At 43.4% G+C, this 21,526-nt stretch overlaps 1 protein-coding gene across 3 annotated transcripts in view; it reads left to right on the top strand.

The window, feature by feature from the left end:
* EPHA5 (EPH receptor A5) overlaps window positions 1–15,695 on the top strand; it is a 155,732-nt gene extending 140,037 nt beyond the window's left edge. For 2 of the 3 annotated variants that reach the window (XM_027902851.1, XM_027902850.1), the window contains exons 14-16: window positions 1,081–1,274; window positions 6,269–6,424; window positions 10,121–12,672. In XM_027902851.1, coding sequence (XP_027758652.1) covers window positions 1,081–1,274; window positions 6,269–6,424; window positions 10,121–10,190 — 420 coding nt within the window. In that variant the 3' untranslated portion in view covers window positions 10,191–12,672. Of the gene's footprint in view, window positions 1–1,080; window positions 1,275–6,268; window positions 6,425–10,120; window positions 12,673–14,643 lie in introns of those variants that run through there. The other variant, XM_027902852.1, reaches the window with a different exon arrangement.
* Window positions 15,696–21,526: the final 5,831 nt, after the last annotated feature.

Raw genomic sequence — 21,526 nt, 5'->3', positions numbered from 1 at the left:
ACACAGGATGTTTTCAAATCATGAGACAGTGCCTAGAACGAATGGCATCTGAGACATTCAGTTCTTGGAGTCCCACAGTGAAGCACTGTGGTTTTCCACATAGCAGGTATCTGCTTCCATCCTCTTTTGGTCAAGGAGTCTTGGGAGTAGAGGGTGCGAAGATGGACTACTGGAACTCTTTTGGCACAGATGCAGACCCTTGTGGCTTGAAATGTGAGCTGCATTCTCCTGAAAATTGTAATGGTTCAAAATGGGAACTGCTGAGCTTGAAGCCCTGCTGTAAATCTGCCCCAAACTAGGGAGAACAAGTTCCTTTCTTCAATTCTGCCCTCATTTATTAATTTCTGCCTTTCAAGAGGGCAGGCAGCGCATGTGCATACCACTTGTTTTAGATATAAAACCATAGATGGTTTGTATTTGAAATCAGTGCAACATCTCCCCTGGTTTTAATTTACATACTCTCGGGCTGACATTTTAAATTCCTGGCAGAAATGTGGCCACACTGAGAAACGACTAGACCCAGACAGTATTGAATGATATATGAGATGGTTGTTCTGCCTCTGCCTTGAATCCATCCATCAATTAGCATTCAAAGTCTCTTTTGAAATACAGTCAGACGTTTATTACTGTAATACAAATTTGTGGTCTAGCACATGCCTTTTCATTTAAAAAGAAACCAACATCTGAATAAACAAAACCAGTGCACTCCATGAAGATGCCAGAAAGCCCTGTAGGTTGCTTTCTGTGGACTTAGCCTAGGCTCCAAGAGTTTCCTGCCATATAACCCACCGACTGCAACTGAGCTTTGAACAAGTACAGCCTGACAGTCTGGTCCCCTGGTTGCAGCAGTGCCTTGGCTTCCTAGATTCACTTTGCAGTGATCAAAAATTAAGTTATTCAACACGTCCCATAGAAAATATGGAAGATAGCAGGTTCAGTGGGTTTGCCTCTTATACGCAGAATTGGGGGTGGCAGGATTCTACATGAGCTTATTGCTGGTCCCAAAGTTCTGTATTTAACTCAAGCTGCATTTGGGAAAAAGGTGAGAGGAAAAAAAGCCTTGTGTTCTGTCTCCCGTAGGTGATTAAAGCTGTGGAGGAAGGCTATCGCCTGCCAAGTCCCATGGACTGCCCTGCTGCTCTTTACCAACTGATGCTCGACTGCTGGCAGAAAGACCGCAACAGCAGGCCCAAGTTTGACGAAATTGTCAGCATGTTGGACAAGCTCATCCGTAACCCAAGCAGCTTGAAGACTTTGGTTAATGCATCGAGCAGGTACAAACTCAAGCCAGAACCATTTCTCAGAGCAAGCTCCTTGTCTGAATACCCACCTCTGGGGTTGAATTCTCTCTGATTATTTAGCCTGTGTGCATCTGTGAGTGGATGCTCCTCCAGCTTCATTATTTCCAGGAGAGTTTTCTCATATCAACTTTTTTTGTTGCGCTCAGCAGCCAGGTGAGCAATTCACTTACTCTAAATGCAGTGCTGCCACCACAAAGAAAATTACAGTGGTCTGTCTTTTGGAAACAGGAGTTTCAGCAGTATTTATAGGTCTATGATAAAGCTACTTGTGCTCTACCGCAAGGTTATAGACAGCAAGACTTGAGTGCATGCAGTAGATAGTAAATGCTGTTCAAATTATTTGCCTGTTGACTTTATTTTGGTAATACAGATGAAGAGCATCTCTTGGGTAAACTTCTTGGATGTGCAAAGCTCACAGATGTCCAGATACATACTTCTACAACTACTCCCAGGCGTGCTAGCCGCCACTATAAGTTGTGAGAGACTTGGTAATCATGAGAGGATCTTTGTGGTTTCCAACACACTCAAACATTTAGCTAAAACCACATTAAATAAATAGAGCAGCCAGTTTGCACTTAAACGTGAATCTGAATAGCTACACAGCTACAAGTAAGGTAAGCACAGTTAAGAAATAAAGCTGCCCTTGGGGAAAAAGAGCTAAATATTTTTTAGTGGGTTTTAGTACTAGGGAATCTCCACCATACTGGAGTCATGGACAGGCTTTTCCTATGAGCCCTCAGTGTTGCTAATCACTCAGTCCCTTGCAAGGTCATGAAGGAATAACGAATATAAATATCACTGATGCTTCAGTGACGGCAATGGAGCTCCCCTAATTAACACTGGATAAGGCCCTTCAGAAAGGCTTATTCTCAGAGGAGGGAAAAAAAAAAAGAGACAAAAGAGACATTGTTTTCCTAGGACAGGTATGAGGGAAATAAGATGAGATTAGACCAGTGGTGTGGACCAAAACAGATGTACTATTGTGAGCTTATCATCATTTGTCATCACACCTTCCAAGTGGGTCTTACACAGCTACATGTGGCCCATCTCAGCTGGTGCAGCTGTACCTCTCCACAGTGTCATCTCCCCATGTTTGGCATTTCATGCACTGAAGGAGAAGAACCTGAAATCTCTGTTAATTTTTAAATACAGGATGGATCTGATTCCTCAGGCTATTTTACAAGCATCATTTACTGTCTAAAGAAGAAATTCTTCTTATTAGCAATTAGATGTAATGTCAGTGCCAGCAAACCTGCAGGAAAAGGTTTATGACAGCATAAAATATGTGATGTTTTTCTTTTATTTTCAGTTCAGAACAGTTATTTTCCAGGCCTGTTATACAGTGGTTTATGCAGTCTTTATACCAAACTGTTATGCCAGAAAAGGGGAAAGTAGGCAGCAACCATCTCCTTGAGCTGCTAAGTACTTTGATGATGTTTTATTCCATGAACAGGTCCCTGCAATTCCAATCCTCTGTCTTTCAGAGCTGCTGTGAGTATTTTTGATATGGATGGAGCACCTGAACAGCCAGGCTTTGGGGCTGTATTTCCATACTCATAGGTTGCTATGCCCAGAGCATAGTAATTCAAAATGAATCATGATTTCAACATAGAGCAGCTGTAAAGGATTTTTTTATATATGTAATGTGTTCTTTATGGAAATTCTCATTAATGCAAATAAGGGAGGAAGTCACTCTCCACATTACAGCGTGTGCATATCAGTAGGTACCTCCTGACATTAGTGATGAAAATCCACTTCTCATTATGATTACTTAGGAGTTTTGAATTTCTCATGTGTATAAAATGTTATGGGAAGCCATTATGTTCTTGGTATTGCAAGTATTCATATTTTATTGGACCCTTCAGCATTGCTATTAAGTAAACAAATAATACTAATGTGCTCATAAAATATATGAAGATTCCTGAAGTGCTATAATAATATAATATTCCAGATCCCCTTCTAGTTGAAAGTCTTATAAATGTAATGCTCACCATCAGAGGCTGACCCAGAAAATGCTTTTTTACCTGTGGGTAATAATCTTCACGCAAGGCTTATGTTAGCTGTACGTCCCGCTTTACAAAGCAGGCAGCAAATCTAGTTTCTTTCCTGGCTGACCTTGGACAAGCCCTCTCTGCTCTCTGCACATCATTAGTAGGGTGGTGTACCTGTCCGTGGCACGAGTCGCTTGTGCTAGGTACTCTATCGATGCTTCTGCCACAGTGAAGGGTTATTATTTGCCTGAATTGCTTCTTCCGTGCATGGCATAACTGAGCAGGTAGCAATTGCCATGGCGAGGTCTGGAGTGAGGGAGCAGTCTTCCTCTGGTTGCAGGGCTGGAACATGGTTGGAGCATTGCTGCTCTCTGCAGGGCTCGCTGGATGTTGTCCGCATCCGAAACCCCCACATGACTGTGCAGGAGCAGCCTCTGAAGTGTTAACAGCAGCCTACCATTGATGGACACTGCCGGGAAATGTAATTTGGGTTTCAGCTTCCAGGCTCTGGGCTGCCTTAAGTTAATTATGAGCTTTAAAGGCAGAGGAAGAAAACAGAGCAGGAGGAGTGAAACTGAAGACTGAATTAAGAGTGACTGGGGAACCTGCTTATAGCCAAGAGGTAACAGGGATCACAGACTCACAGAATATGCTGAGTTGGAAGAACCCACAAGGATCATCGAATCCAACTCCTGGCTCTGCACAGGACCATCTACAAGAGTCACACCATGTGCTCAAGAATATTGTCCAAATGTTTGTTGAACTCTGTCAGTCTTGGTGCTGTGACCACTTCTCTGGGGAGTCTGTTCCAGCACCCAGGCGCCCTCTGGATGAAGAACCCTTTCCTAATACCCAACCTAAACCTCCCCTGACACAACTTCAGGCTGTTCCCTTGGGTCCTGTCACTGGTCACCACAGAGAGGAGATCAGTGCCTGCCTCTCTTCATCCCATCACGAGGAATTTGTAGGCTGCAGTGAGGTCTCCCCTCAGTCTCCTCTTCTCCAGGCTGAACAGACAAAGTGACCTCAGCTGCTCCTCATATGGCTTCTCCTCAAGGCCCTTCACCATCTTCCTTGCACTCCTTTGGACATTCTCCAATAGCTGAATATCATTCTTATCTTTTGGTGCCCAAAACTGCATACAATATCCAAGGTGAGGTCACCCCAGTGCAGAGCAGAGCAGGACAATCCCCTCCCTTGACCAGCTGGCAGTGCTTTGCCTGATGCCCCCCAGGACACGGTTGGCCCTCCTGGCTGCCAGGGCACAATGACTCATATTCAACTTGCCATCAACCAGGACTACCAGGTCTCTTTCTGCGGCACTGCTCTCCAGCTTCTCATTCCCAGGTCTCTATGTACATCCAGGGTTGCCCCATCCCAGGTGTAGAATCCAGCACTTCCCCTTGTTGAACTTCATATGGTTGGGGATTGCCCAGTCCTCTAATTTGTCAAGGTCTCTCTGCAGGGCCTCCCTGCCTTTGAGGGAGTAAACAGCTCTCCCAGTTTTGTGTCATCTGCAAACTCACTTAGTATCCCTTCCAGTCCTGCGTCCAAGTCATTCATAAAGATGTTGAAGAGCACAGGGCCTGAGATGGAGCCCTAGGTGACCAGTCCACTAGTGACCAAATGCCAGCCTGATGTAACCCCATTCAGTATTACCCTTAGTGCTTGGACCTGTGAGCCAATTGTTCACCCACCACATAATGTGTTTATCCAGCTGTGCTGGACATTTTGTCCAAAAGGATACTGTAAGAGACAGCATAGAAAGCTTTACTGAAATCCACAAAGACCACTTCAGGTGTCCTCCCTTGATCAACTAGATGGGTTACCTTGTTATAAAAGGAAATCAGGTTTGATAAGCAGGACTTTTCTTTCATGAAGCCATGCTGGCTTACTAATGACAGTGTTGTCTTTCAGGTCTTTTTCAATACCTCCCAGAATAATCTTCTCCATAACTTTACCAGGCATTGAAGTGAGACTGACACGCCTGCATATTCCAGGGTCCCCCTTCTTGCCCTTCTCAAAAGTTGGAACAATGTTCACCAGCTTCAAGTCAGCTGGAACCTCTTCAGACTTCCTAAGACTGCTCAAAAATCACTGAGAGAGATTTTACAATTACATCAGCCAGCTCTCTGAGGATTCTTGGATGAATCTCATCAGACCCCATACATTTGCAGGGATCCAGCTGGAGCAGCAGATCTCACACAATTCCAGGGTCAACTGGGAGTTGATCATTCTCACAGTCATGGTCCTCCAGCTCGGGGCACTGAGACCCCCTTGGTCTGTCATCCACGTTGAAGACGGAGGCAAAGAAAGTGTTAAACTCCTCTGCCTTGTCTTTGTCCCTGTTTGTGAGGTGACCATCTTCATCCTGTAACAGGATGATGATATTTTTACACTGCCTATAACCATTAATATATTTGAAAAAACTCTTTTTATTGTCCTCCACATTTCTGGCCAGCTTCAACTCCAGCAGAGCTTTGGCTTCATGAATTTTCTCCCTACAGTGGCAAGCAGAATCTCTGTATTCTTCCCATGTCACCTGACCTTGCTTCCACTTGGCATACACCTTCCTTTTTTGCCTTAGCTCTGAAGGAGATCACTGCTCAGCCAAGCTGGCCTTCTGCCTTGCCCGCTTGACTTCTGACGTTTGGGAATTGCCTGTTCCTGTGCCCTTAGGAGGTGATGTTTGAAAAGTGACCAGCACTGATGGACCCCAGCAATCTTCCCTCCTCTTTCTACTTTTGGAGAGGACCAGAAATGGCAGGAACTAACTCAAAAGTGAGCGAAGTTACAGGTAAAGTGGTGTTTGATACATAGCATAACAAGCCTGCTGAGAGGATTTAGGCTGCAGCAAATCACTGAAAATGGAACAAGAGAATCATCTTTACCATATAAAAATACAAGTAACTTGAGTCATGTTTTGTACATCTCGATTCTGATTCTGTTTGCTTTTTTGTTTTTGCTTGTCTTTAGAGTATCAAATCTGTTGGTAGAGCACAGTCCAGTTGGGAGTGGTGCCTACAGGTCAGTGGGTGAGTGGCTGGAAGCCATCAAAATGGGCCGATACACAGAGATCTTCATGGAGAATGGATACAGTTCAATGGATGCAGTGGCTCAGGTGACCCTAGAGTGAGTAGTGCTCAGATCATTTAAAGCTTGTTTGTTGGAACTGCAAGGGGATGTGGGGGGGGGGAGGGAAGACAAACCATTCAAAAATATGCAGGGATGAGGCTGCAGCAAGAGAAAATATTACCCTTTGTTTGCAGTCAGCTGTTTCTCTTGTAGCATCTCTATTGATGATAACAAGCGCAGGCAAGAGTAAAACTTACAGTCACTACATTGACAGCCAGTACTCTGGCTCTTTTGCTCACAGATATTAATGCATGAGTTTGAGTAATTGCCAGGCCATCCTCTCAACATAATAGCAGTTGATTATTTGGGGTTACCAACAAATAAAATCCCCACCCTACTAGTAAATGTAAAGGTGCTAGAGTCCCTGCTGAGATATGCCGGCTTCACACCAGATTAGCTGGTTTCATGGTTGATCTGGATGTAACCAAGTGGACAGTCAAGCCCAGTAAGGCGTGGAAATACTGTTCAACAGTAACAGAAATAGATACAGCCAATGCCAACGGAAGAGCATCAGCAAACCCACAGCTCTAGGGGACAGACTTCCTGGCTGAGACTCTTTCTTCTGAATGTGCCCTTGGTTTTTGCACGTGGGTATAAACTACAGTTGGGGCAACAGCGCTGAAATGACTCAGTAAATGCCTTGGGGCTGATAATTTGTTATGCTCAACCTTCAACTGCCTGACTTGCTTATGTAATTATGCCAGACTTTTCTCCTACTGCTTGCCACTTTCTCAAACTTGCCTCAAAGCCTACCTTTCTAGCTGGGTTAATTTGAGCTTAGTTTACTGCAGGCATTAGGGCAGAATTATGCTCTGCACTGCTTGGGAGAAGGTTGTGTCTCCTCTGACGACATGCAGATTACCAGTGCAAGTACAGAATTGGTGTTGAGGGTTAAGAATAAAACAAGAAAAATCCCCACACCCCTCAGAACTGCAGCATTTCCTCCTGTCTGCCACAGGGCCCGCTGTGGAGCTCACCGTACAGCATAGGAGGTCTTTTGCCTGTGATACAGGTCGGTAATATCTCTGTGGAGTTCAGTTTCTCATTACGTACATGGAGGGAGTGCAGGAGCATATCTGCTCTCACACCGATTTTATTTGCTTCAGTCACATCATCAGTATTTGCCCCTTACACCTGGACTCATCCAGTCTTTCTTCAGGCATTCACATGAAAACCCTGGGCTAGGGGTGAAATCCTCTCTAGCAACTGTCCAGGAATTCACGGTGCATGGATTTCTACCTAGATCCTTTTTTGAGTTCCTGAGATTCTTACATGTTACCAGCCTAGTCCTGCGATTACATGCCATGTTACTTTGGCTTTTGAGGACTGCACAGTTTAGACCTGGTAATCTACAAATATTAGCCAAGGAAGAGGACCATCCCCAGGATGCCCACACAGCAGCAATCCTTAGTGTTTGAGTGGGAAGAAGAGGGATAGGATGAAACAGTAATTTAAGAGAAAAGGAGCATTCTCCTCTACTATACCACCTCAATCTTATAACCAGAGCAAGTTCTGGTAGAAAATGCAAACTGCCTAAAATAAATCACAGATTTTTTTGTTGTTTAGCTGAATTAACCATGTCAGAAAAGAAAACTAGACCTCTAGTTTGTTCCTCTTTAGAATTTTATGTAATTTCAAGAGCTCTAAAGGAAGTGCTCAGAAGTGAAATGCTTTGCTTTGGATCAGAGAAAATGTTGAGTTTAAGCCCAAGTTAGTGGGCTTTTTTGACAGCAAATTAGAAGTTACTCATGTAACTTCAAACAGTCTTTCCATCCCTCTGTGCTGGCACAGTCTTAGCTTTTCATGCCACTGACAAAACTATTCCTAACCTCTCAATTCCTCAAGTGAAACATTGCAGATATTTTCTCTAATTTTTACTTTAAAACTTGACTATTTCCCTATGTTTACTCTTCTGTATTCCAGAAATTTCAAAAATATCCCCCAAAATCTTTTCACTCTCCCCAAAACATGTCTCAAAATGGTTGTTCTCATTGGAATGAACCAAGGAACCCATTATCTGTACAGTGCTAGCCAGAAAGGCAAGTTGGTCTGAAAGTCTTCAATGAGAAGAGCTACCAGAGATGCTCTGACCTCCAGCTGCAAAACCGCCTTTAAGGCCCCCTCACCAAGTCCCCGTATGTTCTCTATAGCACAAGTGTCATCCTGCTCATCCCAGTGGAGACAACATGTCTGAGCTGCTCAGCTTCTGCTCTCTTCTGAGCTAACAGCAGCAGTGCAGTGCAGTGCAAAGGAGCTGATGTCTGGGAGCCTACGGAGCTTCTGGATTTTGGTTGTTTGAGGTTTTTTTAAACTGAAAGGAAGCGTTTCATGTTGATCCATCTTACATTTCAGTTGAAAGTGAAAAAAAGGTTGGAACTTACTCCAGCTAGTTAGTTATCCATGCCAGCAAATAAATTCCCTGTCCCCACCCCAGCTGCCTGTGGACAGAGGTACTTGCAGAGATGCTTACTTGGTTCTTCTCTCTCTCAGCCCACACACCTTTGTGTTGCAGTGGTGGCTTAGCAAGAAGGCTTGACCCCACTCTGGTCTATTTTAGGGAAAACTGTGAAAGACTAATTAAAAAGCCAACTAGCCATCCAAATCAGAACTTTTCTCATCCCTCTCAGATATGGTAAAAAAAGACAAAAGACCAAATTCTCAGCTGTTAAAAAAAAAAAAAAAAAAAAAAAAAAAAAAAAAAGAGAAAGCATCATAGTGGCTAAAGAGGGAAAGCGTCACGTATTGAAGACCTGAACCACATGCTCAGATTGATGTAAACTGGCAGATTGACCTTAAAAAACAAAGTAATGGAGAAAAGTGGCTCCTGATGGGATCAGCTGAGACTCTTGTGGGTTCTCCAGAAAATAAACAAAACAAGCAAAGTTCTTTAAAGGTTGATATACTGGTGGTTTTAGTTTTCTGGAGGTTTTTATATTTTTTTTCTCCCTGTAAAAGGGAACAACAAAACATTTTGTACTCTGCAAAGGAGAATTCAGGTTAAATGTTCCTTGTCATTTTTAATAGAGGCAACTGTTCTGTATATTCCAGAGCTGGGACTTGGGGGGATCAGGTGAAAAGATGATCTGAGCATCTGAAAGAAGCTTGCTTTCCCCAAACGACATCAGTAAAAGAGTCAATTTAAGAAGTTGCCTTCAAATACTATCCAAAATTATATTCACCAAATTCAAACTGTGTAGGAGACAGATGTAGAAATTAGATGGAGAAAGGAGAACTGGATAATTGCTGCCAGAAAAGGCAGGAGAAAATAATAGTATGAATGTAAAGAATTCCTAAAATCTACTGAAAAAAAAAATTACTAGTGCTGTAGGAGGGTTTGGCCATAACGCTCACAGAACTGGAGACTGTGGGTGCCCAGCTTATGGCTTCTGTATAGGATGTGGTTGAGATAAGGCTGAGATAGTAGATGTTCAGCTTTTTTTTTTTAATCTTCCCTCCCCTGTCATGCAAAGCAAAATCCTGATTACCACCCTGATTCTTTCAGACTAACAGCTTGCTGCATTTATTTCAGAAAAGAGTAGCATTAGTGACAAATTTCTGAAAGCAAAAGATTAAAAAACTAAAACTGATGAATATCGCCCCAAGTCCTAAGCTCTGCCTGCTTAAGCAAAAACCTGAAAATGTATGTGTTCAAACAAAGAGTGATTTCTACATTTAGCTCTAATTCTTGCAAAGGGATGAATCACCTTGTGAAAAGTGGAGCCTCACCCTCCACCCCCTCTTTCCAACTGGATATCAGACTTGAAGGGAACCTTTCCAGTGGACCAGACCTGCTCTTTAAACTTGTGGACCACCTAGTGACTTTGAGTGTGTCTGGAGCTCTTTCAATCCACTGCAAGAATAACTTTACCAGGACAATACTCAAGAATAGATAGATCCATGATATGAGTTTCAGTCTGACCCTTGACTGGACCAATTACTAACCATGTGGACTACATATTTTCACCTTTTGAAAGATCTGTACTCACTGAATCTCAGGACACCCTGTTGTTTGTTATTAGATGAAGAGCTCTGAATATTTGTAATAATATGTGCTGTGTTGCTTTGCATTGTATATATTTTTCTTCTAAAATAAAATAAATTATTTATTAAACATTATACTGGATGAAGAGCATTTAAGAGTTCACCTGCTCTAGATTCTTATTCTTAACCTGAAATCTCAGTCCTGAGATTGTGATGCTGTTTCTGCTTCTGAACAAATTCTCATCTTGTAATCAAATAGAACGGGAATTATGAGTAAGAGCGGATGAACTCTTAAAATAATTTTTTTTAAAGTCCTCATTTCATGCAAATTTCCCTAGCAAGTGGATTCCTCTCTCTTTAGCATCGTCTGAAGGTCTTTGAGGTTCTTCTTGTTTCCCCCCCATTCAAACTGACAACTAACTAACTCCATGAGTAGTCCCAGTCTGCATGAGCAATTGTAGTAATACCATGCTCAGAAGAGTGGTGAAATCTGGCCTGGATGGGAGATGAAATACAAAACATCTGTGGTAGGTTGATGGCTGCCAACCACGGAAATCATTCAGGAACCTGTCCCTTTTTCTTGCATGACTAACCAGCTGGTGAGGGGGTTGTATTTTATGTGGAAATCCAGTCCTAGTCTACACTGTGTTTGGCAAAGTGGTCCATGGTGTGTAAGTAGTTCTATTTGTAAATAAAATGTTTTAAATATATTTCTTACAACATGGAGACTGTGAATTCAACCCTTGAAAATGGAGGATATTGCAGGGAAGGGGATACTGTGTTGTCACTGTCACGTTGCAGCTGGACTTCTGTGTAAGGCTGTGGTAAGAGAATAGCATGTGTGCAGCTGTATACAGGCTGTTTGGGATGAGCCCACACCAAGTTTCCCCTTTATTTCCTTGGCTTTTTGGTCACCTTAGATCAGCCTTTTAGTACTGTATTGACAAGGGATTCGAATTCCTGCCTGCTTTCATTTTCAGCCCTATGTGACTGAAATAAATAAAAAGGGGAGATTTTCTCCCTAAAATATGAATAAAAGTTGTCTCATGGCTGGGGAGGTCAAGTGCTTTGAAGCAGGGAGGCCATGCAGCACATGGGTGCACATATCCCTGCTGCAGCAGCACACACAAAACCCAGCTCGAGGGGTCGGGTCACTCCCACAGCAAGGTGCAGCCTGCATCCTGATTGCAAGTGTTGTTTGCCCACGGGTCTTAGCTGTGCCTTTTCTTCTTCTGCAGAGCTGAGCTCAGTGAAATTACCACTTGGCTGCAGTAACGTGAGCCAGGCAGCTCTGGACTGGAGCTTGAGAACAGCTGCTTTGCAGCCATTTCGTACAGAAGTTGTTGGGAGGTTTTTGTCCCCAAACAAGCTGGTTTGCTCACCCAATTCTGTTTAAAATTGGCTTCTGCCTTATGCTGCTTCAAGTCCTTCAGCACTTGGGATACATGGGAGGGTTCAATGTCCTGTAAGTCACGCTTAAAAATGGGAATTAAAGCTCCACTGTTCTCTGAGCAGTTTTTGGAAAGTTTTTTTGTTGTCTTTGCTATGCGCAAGGTGGCTTTTGAATAAAGCAGCTGATTCTGTACTAGGTGAGCATCTGGCTCAGGAGCTTTGTCTGCTGGTTCATCTGGTGCAGAGGTGAAAGATCCCAAGGCAGTGTTGTTCGCCTCTCTGAGGAGTTCCCATGCCTTTGGCTGGTGGCTTTGCATTCGAGAGGATTTGATGTTCAAAAAAAGTAGACTGGATCCCCTGGTGAGCAGCTAATGGATTGAAACCAGAAACTCTTTCTTTCTTCTTTCTCTCTTGTAAATCAATGAGGCACTCCTCGAGAATATTGAGTTAAGGAGATACTCTATGGTGGGGGAAAAAAGACTGTGTAGTAAGTAAGGTGTTTTTTTATTAGACTGATGGGGCTATGTGTGAAATGCCAAGACATACATGCCTTTCTCAAGGTTTCAGGCTATTTTTTTTCAGCATAACGTGCAAGAGTATCAGAAATTATACATCCTGAAGTACATGGTACTGGATTTTCAAAAGAGCTCAGCTTGCAATTTAGATACCTGAAAAACAAAGCTGAATTTTCAAAAAGTGCCAGCAGAGCAGCACTCAGCAGGGGGAAGATGGATGTTGGCTCTTTTAAAAATCAGGTCCTATACTGTGTTGGTTTTTGATTTTGTTGGGATTTTTTTTTTGTTGGTTTTTTTTATCTTTGGTGTGAACTTCCAACTGTGCTGTGTACATAAAATAAATTGCATGTAACAATAGCATTACTTCATTTTCCTTCATTATTAAGATGGCTTACTGAACTAGTTTCACAAATCAGTGGAGGCAGAAATGAAAGCATGTCCCCCTGAGAAGGTAGACACATTTTACAAGTGCTGCAGCCTTTTCTCTGTCAGGTAAGGGGCACTGCTGATGTGTCTCATTGACCTCCTTTGCTCCATGCCCCTTACATTGCGATTTCATTTTGCATCATTGAGATGTGCTGCTGAAAAAGGGTACAATAATGAAATTATGTGTTTAGCCTGAAGCAGAAAATCTGGTATTTTCCAAATCAAAAGGCTGAAAACATGACAGTCCTTGGAGAACAACAGATCTAGCTTTTGGCTTCAACTAGTTTATGTGTTAATGTATTAGCCTTCACTCAGGATTGCTTTTTATTCAAACCAGTGTTCATCTGTGAATTTTTGCACATGGATGGTTGGTTGTACTTGCACAGGAGTTTCTGTCCAGAATGTGAAGCTGCTGAGAGAGGTGCCCCTCCTTGGGCAGCTCATGCGTTGCGTGAAAATATTTTGGTGGCCATTACACATGTACACCTGCAGTCCAGCACTTAGCCATGCTGTGAACTGTAGGCCACATTTGCAGTATGTCTCAGGGGATGGTTGGGCTCCCAGGTGTTGCTGGTGATCCCCAGCCTTTACATGAATGCACCAGCATGGTTTCCAAAAAACAGCTGCATATTCAAGGAAGTCGGGTCTCACTGGCTTTCGGTGGAGAGCTTTCTCCTGAAAGACTTGCCCACAGCGTGTCGGCAGTCTGGGATTCATGAGTGTATTGGCAGGACAGTAAGGCCTGACTTTGAAACATCCTTTATTCAGTTCAGTCTGGAAGTAGAAAGCAAAGGGCTGATGTTTCTCTTTTGGAAGTCTTCAGACAAAAGACCATGTCTCCTGTAAGTCAAACTGCTTCTCCAGCATTTTCTTTGTCTTGTGCTGGAAACACACATGCGACTGTCTTGATGTTTCTTCTGAGCTTTTATTCCTACAATTTCTTTGTTAACACTTTTCCACCTAGCAAGAAATCTACACAGTTATATTCTGCCATTACCAATGGCCTCACCTGGCTTTAGATGGATCATTGAATCTAATCACCCAAGGTCCTGCTGTAGTATTTCTAGGAGACGACTTGTTCCACTCCTGTCTTTGGATGGAATAAATTGTCCCCTGGAGGTGCCTCTTTCATGCCATTCACATTAACCTTGGTGATTGCCTTCAACTGTACACCTGTTTAGAGGGCTGAGCTCATGAGAAAAGAAACTTTTCTTCTGATTCTGCATTTTACATAAGCTAGCTTATTTTACAGCTTTCCTGAGATGGCAGCCCAGTAGGCAGACTCAACACAAGTGCCTTTGGCTTATAGAATTCACTCAGAGCAAAAAAAAATGAAATGTGGGTTTATGGGAAGATTTGCAAAGACCCAGAGGGGAGCTGATTTGCCAGTTCCTGCTGACTTTAGGGAGTCATCAGGCTGGTGGCCATGCTTGAGGCTTTTGCCATTTGTGTTTCTTTGGCTTTGCCTTATCTGAAGAGAAAGGAAGCATGGATTGACCTCACTTCTTACTCACCCTATCTGAGATCAAATACCAACCTCTCCCATGAAAAGAGGATACTGCAACCCAGGCTTTCTTACACAGCTTTTCTCTTGGAAATAGGACTTTTCACACCTAGCAGAATCCTCCGCCAAAGATGATGCTGACACTTTGCTGTCTGGCCTTTCTGCTTGGCCAGCGAGGTGATCTCGTTCAAATCACATCACCTCTCTGAGACACTGTCAGCCATAAAAAAAAATTTTGACAAATGGGGAAAATAAAACTTGCCAACCGAACTTGGCTTTGGGAGCTGCCAATGGTGACAGGTATGCGCTGGCAGCAGCCTCAGCGCATGCAGAGCGTGGTGTGCGTGGCGGCGTGTGCCTGAGAGGTCCATGGAACCAACGTCTGCTTTCTCCCACAGGGATTTGAGACGCCTGGGAGTGACACTTGTTGGTCACCAGAAGAAGATAATGAACAGCCTTCAAGAGATGAAGGTCCAGTTGGTGAATGGGATGGTGCCATTGTAACTCGGTTTTAAAGTTGCTTCCTCAAGTGGGTCGGTCCTGCACTTTGTACACTAGCCCTGAGATTTATTTTGACTAAAAAAAAACACAAGAAAAGATAAAAAGGGAAATTCAGTGGTTCCTATAACTGAAGGACATTGGCCTCTGACGCAGCGTTTCTAAAGCAGTGTTTGACTAAAGTTTTCCTTTTCTTCCTATTTGTGTCCTCATTTTCATGAAGTCAGTGTAAGATGCATGGAACATGGAAACGAATCTGCTGTACATGAGGTTAACCAGTCTCTTAAGCTTCAGCGGTGATAACAACAAGCCTCCCCACCACACGTTGTCGTACGTGAGAGGTACATATATAGCACCTTTACATACTGAATTCCAGCAGCACATGGTAATACTTCCAAGGACTGACTTGAGCAGAGGATTTTTGTAGCCATTCATGGGCTCCCAATAGCTGCAGTTTGCTGAAGTTTAACTTCAAGTCTTACTTGTCTACAGAAGTGTATTGAAGAGCAATATTAGATTATTTCTCAATAGATATTTTGTTTTGTAAATTTAAAGAAAAGAAAAAAATGCTGTTACACAGCATTAAGTTATAGAGACTAGCATATAAACATGTTGCTTGCTCCATGGCAAATACAATACAGGGTGTATATATATTTTTTTTTTCTTTCCTCTATGTTACCAAGTTCTTTTTGTTTGCTCTTCGGGGAGGATAATATGTGATGAAGATGTATATACTGTACAGTTTGCTACGCATCAGGTACAAGATTGGGGCTCTTTCCTTGGTTTATTCCTTTTATTCCTCTTTTTCACTTTGTTTTGTCTCCCTTTTGTGTTACCCTATGCTTTGTATTTTTGCTACTTTTTCATTTAAGCAACATATAACACCTTCAGAAGTTTGGATTGAGTATATGAGGTGGAAGGACTCAGCTTAAATAAAAGATGTTGCCCCCTCTTCCTTCCCACTATGGGCTGGGGACATCCAGAAGAAGAGTTCTGGTTCTTGGTGGCCTCCAGCAACAACATGGCATCGATTTTCCTGTGTCCTGGCCAAAGGTAGTGTGGGATTGCCTCTGCACCAGCATTTTAGCCCAGTCACCCAGTGCAGCCATCACCTCTGTTCCCAGAGCCCAGGAGAGAAAGCATGAGGGAGTTTTAGCTGGAAGGAAGGGATTTTGCTGTTCTGTACTCATGATGGGGGTTAAGTCCTGGATCACAGTGTGGAAAGGAACACGTGGTAATCCAGTATGGAGATTTTGTAGTATTTCTTCTACAGTGGAGGTGGGATTATTTTTGGAGCTGTGCTGTCCCAGGTTGTCCCTCCATGGATTTTCGGTTTGGCTATGGACTTGGTCATTTGGGGGCAGAGCACAGAGGGGAGGTAAGAGCAGAGCAGCCCAACATGGTCACAGTGGCATCCTGAGGGTGAGGAGATCCCATTCATCTGGGAATGAGTGGCACCCGAGCATGGTTCGAGTCACCACTAGGTTGTAGCTGAGGTTCAGTGTGTCCATTAATGCCTATGGCTACTATTTTCAGAGGGACCTAAGGGCAATCCGATCCCCCAGGAATCACATCAAGAAACAGTTTGGGGCTGTCCTTCTCCTTTTTTTCTGTATATAAGATCAATCAGCACAGTTAATTTGGTTTTCATAAGTTGGACTTCTATTTTGTGAAGACTTTGATAAAAATTTTTTTTTTGCTGTTTTTTTGCTGTTTCTGTAGATGTGTTGCTTCCTTAGAGGTTGGGTAGCATCTTGTGGCATCCTTCCTTGCCAATAACATCAATGTACTGAGTTGCTGTAGCTCCCTTTGACCCCAGTGCTGCAGAGCAGAGCCCAAGGAGCTTGTACAGTGCCTGAAGGAGACCTGTGTCCTTCATGTCTTGCAGAGGCAGGAGTTGCAAGACACCTTCAGCTGTTTCAAAGTCTTTCTTCCATTTCCCCTAAGCATTTGCATAAGATTTGATACAAATAACATTTTTTAAAGGAAAGGGAAATGTCTAAGGAAAGAGGGCTGAATGTGGGTTTTTTCTTAGCAGCAGGGCTTCTTTAGGCAATATTTTCCTGTTCTGAAATGGCCTCCTCCTAGTCTGCAAGCTACTGCTGAGGTCCTCAGCAACTGGAAGAAGTAGGAGGGAGAGGAGCCACGGCAAGGTCTAACAAATCTCGATGGTATTATTTCTCATCCTGTTGTTTCATTTTAGCAGCAACCAGACCACAAAAGAGGAAGGGGGTATCAAGACATAACAATTTCAGCCCGGAAAAGAGATTTGTCATATAATAAATAAGATTATTAGAGCTGTCAGCAGAACAGTCATGGGATTATTTGTGCCTCCCTGTCTGCAACGCTTGGGAAAATAATCTGTAGGAAGACAGAAACAACTCATTTCATCATGAGGAATCGTTTATTTGCCTGCATCCATTGGCTGCACCAGGATGCTATTAGCAAATATGGAGCACTTTCTGCCCATCCACTCATTCCTTACCTGTTGGCTCTGTGGGAGGAGTTGGGTTTGGTCTTTTTTCCTGGGCTTTTAACAGCAAAATCCCCTTTTCATCATTTGTATGGCTGGGATGCATACCAGATGCTGGAATAACCTTCAAAATGAGGAACCGGTGGAAAACAAAATTGTTCTTAAGCCAGATTGCATTTGTAAATAGGGCACCTCTTTTCGCTTCCTCCAATAAATAAATAAATAACCTTTTCTATTTATTTCAAGAGCTGTTTTTGCTACAGATCTCTATATAACAGACTTTTTCTCGGAGCCAAAAGTAAAATAAAATGGTGTTTTAATGAGTACTGTCCAAAAGTTACAGCTTCTATATCCATGGGCGAATTCCAGAGACAATGGAGGATTTCAGTTCCCATCCAAAAATTGCAAGTACTCAATATGTTGGGCATGATCACAGGTACCGGGGTGCAGCAGAACAAGATGACAGCAACATTTTGCTGGTTGTGCTCTTGGTAAGGGCTGCAGGTGGATTTCCTGCCTATGGTAAGTCCAAGCACTTTGCTTTTCCAGCTCGCTACTGCTGCGGCTGAGCCAATGAATTCTTTTTTTCGCAGAATATTTTGCTGATAATTGCGAGGAAGGTATTTTTAAGGGTCTGGGAGGTAAAATGGCTCTTTTTGATGCAGATTTTCGTTTTGGGAGAAGGAAGTGTCCCCAAGAATGGCTTGTGTAGATTGACACCTTTTCATTGTGCAGCTACCACTTGGAAAAACTACCTGAACATTAAAAAGGAAGACTGATCTAAAAGGGAAAAAAATCAGTTTAAATTTTTTTTTATATGTCAATGGCAAGAAGAAAAAAAAAATGAACGTAAAAATTGGTTTTTGTCTATTCAGTGTTGAATATAATGTAGGAAGTCCCAGTGGTCAAGAAATTGTGACTCCTTGGACTGCTGTGGGCTTGAAATTAGTTGTTAAAGCATATGTAAAATACATCAGTAGCAGTCTTAAAATAAACACTTAGTTTCCAATCCTTTTTCATAACTCCTTAGGGCAGGTAGCGCAGGAGCTGGTGCATCCAGCACTACCAGAGCCGCAGCATCCGTCTCAGCTCCTTGCATCAGTGTTTTAACTTACAGGAGACTGTAGCATTGCTGTATTTATTCCTCCCCCCTTCTCCCTCCTTGGATACTCTCTGTGCATTTTGTTTGTGTACATGTTTGGGTTTTTTTGTAGTGTAAGATACGAAATTTTCTATTTTTTCATAAAAATAAAACCCTTTGACTAACAGCAACATCCAGTTGTGGATCACACGCATGCGTACCCCCTTGGCTTTCCATGAAGCATCAGGAAATAAAGGAAAGGAAATAAATTATCTTTATTTTTTTCTCTCCTAAACACAGACTTGGTGCCAAACTTGTGGTCCCTGGGGGAAAGAGGGACCTTTGGGATGAGGGAGATGTGTAGACCCTTACAAACACATCCTATCTTGTTACAGGCTGTTCTCTCTTTCCTCTGTTTTTTTCAGGGAAAACATGCTTTTTTTGTCTGGTTTGTGGGGCAAAGGGCCTGATAAAACAACCAAGCCCCAGAACAGCCCCTGGCCACACATCCCTCAGAAATACCAAATTTTTTTGTGATTTTTTTTTTATTACTCAGAGGGTCTGATTTTCTCTGAGTTTTTTTGTGGGGGTAGGACCCCAGCAGACCCATGGCCAGCTGGAACACCCCCTACCTCATCCCCCGCCCCATGGATTTGGGGGCAACCACATGCTGCAAAGTGGCATGGGTCAGCCTTAAAAAGAGATGAGAAAACCCATAGGTGGGAAAGGCCGAGGGGCAAGGGGAAAAAAGGCTGGCTTGGGAAAAATCTCGCAGAGGCAGTGGTGGGCAGCCACCATCTTCTTGTCCGCTGCTAGAGGATAAAGGGAAGACCTGCAGATGAGGATGTAGTGTTTCTCCTGACATAATGGGAAACTGTGGCAGATCATGGGTGGTGATACACTCATACCGTGGCCAGGAAAGGCATGGTAGACTGGGACAGCAGAGGAATGCTGCCTTATTTATTAAAGGGAGCACAAGGTCAATTGGGTTAGCAAACGGAGGTTGTCAGCAACTTGGATAGAATCACTCTGGATTGACATGCCAGTCCCCATTCAGTGTTTTCGTATTCAGCCTGAGGTTGTCTGCTGCTGGACCACAATGGTGACAGATGCTGGAAAGAATCAGAGGGTCTCTGAGGACAGAGGGAAAACAGTGTTAACTTGCCCCAGGTAGGCAGCATCCTTGATAGCATCATGGAGGCAGAGAGCCTGCTAGGGGGAAAATACAGAAATGGGGAAACTTCTTTAAAGAAGCTGAAACATCTTTGCAGGTGATGTGGAGGCATTTGACAGGTGAGGTTGAGTTCATGGGGACAAGGGCAGGTTCGCCACCTTTAGAAGCTTCCATGGAAAAAAAAAAAAAAGGTGGCAAGTGAAATCTTGAGGAACAAAGGTGTTTTACAAGGTTTTCCTGATTTCAGCTGCCATATAAATAGGGATGGTGCCCTCAAGAAGACACATCCATGACAGCATCTGCCTCCAGCTCATGGTCCTCAGCCAGCAGAAGGAAGAAAGGGATTAGGATACAAATTCCTTCCACAACAAGGAAGCTCCATTTTAAGTGAGAACTAAGGAATTAGGTAATTTCCTTGGGCCTTTGTGCTCCAGTGAGTTTGGGACCAACTCTTACATAAATCTCAACTCGGTGTTTGCTTATTACTTGCTAGGCTCAATGTGAGAAGAGGCACTTATAATCTGTGGACACCAGCTAACAAATTTACCTGCACAGAAAGGTAAGGTGGTTTGCCTGCACAGAGGGCCCTTAAGCACGTGGGTTTTGCGTGGTTCTTCTGCACAGCCTCTGTCTGGCCCCTGCAATAAATGCGCAGCTGCCCAACTGCTGAGAATGCTTAACAAGCTGTGAACAAGGTAACATTATTCTCTGCATTGCTCTTGTTTTCAGTAAAGCTGAAACAAACTGAAAAGTGAGATGACCCTAGTGCTGGCAACATCGCAGGGTAGCAAAACAACAACTTTGTCTTATTTTTCCTATCCAATAACCTAAAAATGGGGCTCTGGGGGCTTTGAATCTCTCCCTCTTCTGCCAGTCTGGATGGGGTTCAAGCCTTCTGTCTAGTTCCAGAATCCCCAGAGGATGCTGTGGCCCCAGGGCGGGAGCAGTGGGGAGGCTGCTCCCCATCACCCCATGAAGCCGAGCTGCCATGCAGAAAGCAATGCAAGATTTATGAAGTCATGAGGAGAAAGAGCAAGGGACTCTTCATGTATTTTTCATGGGCTGAACTGCATAAATAGCATGCAATGCATAAACTGTGACTGGATACTTCCACCAAAAAAAAAAAAAAAAAAAAAAAAAAAAAAAAAAAAAAAAAAAAAAAAAAAAAAAAAAAAAAAGAGAGAGAGAGAGAGAAAAGAAAAAGGGACCAGCAAGCAGAAGAGATGAAAGAATGAGATAGATTTATTCAAGTCAACGAAGCCTGTTGAAAGTCACCCTCAAGTGCATTAAGAAGCAGCCGAAACAGCACAACCTGATCCTGGGGTGATTCATCTTTGCTGACATGAGAGAGACAGACCTCGAGGACTGGAGAAGGGCACATGTCATACATGCTTGGTAAAATGGATGGGTAAGAGGAGACAAACCACCTTATCTGCAATGCCCGGGATGTGGTGTGGGGCTTAGGGAGATGCTAGGACAAACTATTGCACCAGCTGACAGGTTAGTGTGGGAAGTGAATGACACTGAGGCACACAGAAACAGCTCAGAATGAGGTAAGGCCGGAAAAAGAGGACTACACTGGAAAATTCAGTGTAGGGATGAGTGCTGCAAAGGCAGCTTCCCTTGCTGAGCAATTCTCAGCAGGTACACATATGCTTCCAAGTGTGCAATGTTAATAATGCATCCAGTGCCAGAGCTCCAACCTCAATACATGAAGACAAAGCGATCCCAGGCTAAGATCAGGTAGGAAGTCGGAGCTGGCATCAGGTAGGAAATGGAAGCCAGAGCAGCATGGCCAGCAGAAGGCTTTGCTCATTTTGCAGCCCTGAGAGCAAACCAGGGTGTGCTTATAGCTATTGCATGGCATAGGCTCTACAGGGAAAAAAGCCTTGGAGAAACAGGAATTAATTTCTGATGCTCACTGGAGGTACCCATTGTCTCTATAATATGACTTCCAGTTGGAGCATTTGCTGCAATTGTTTTGGGACCCGCTGGGCATTGGTGGCTGCAGGCCTTTGCAATACAGTGACCTTTGATAGCCCATTAACATAGGGC

This window comes from Empidonax traillii, unplaced genomic scaffold, assembly GCF_003031625.1.
Source record: "Empidonax traillii isolate 1590-97213 ecotype Southwest subspecies unplaced genomic scaffold, ASM303162v1 scaffold916:size242360, whole genome shotgun sequence".
Taxonomy (NCBI): Eukaryota; Metazoa; Chordata; class Aves; order Passeriformes; family Tyrannidae; genus Empidonax; species Empidonax traillii.
Note: the sequence above shows the minus strand (reverse complement) of the source record. Positions and strands in the feature narration are given on the sequence as shown.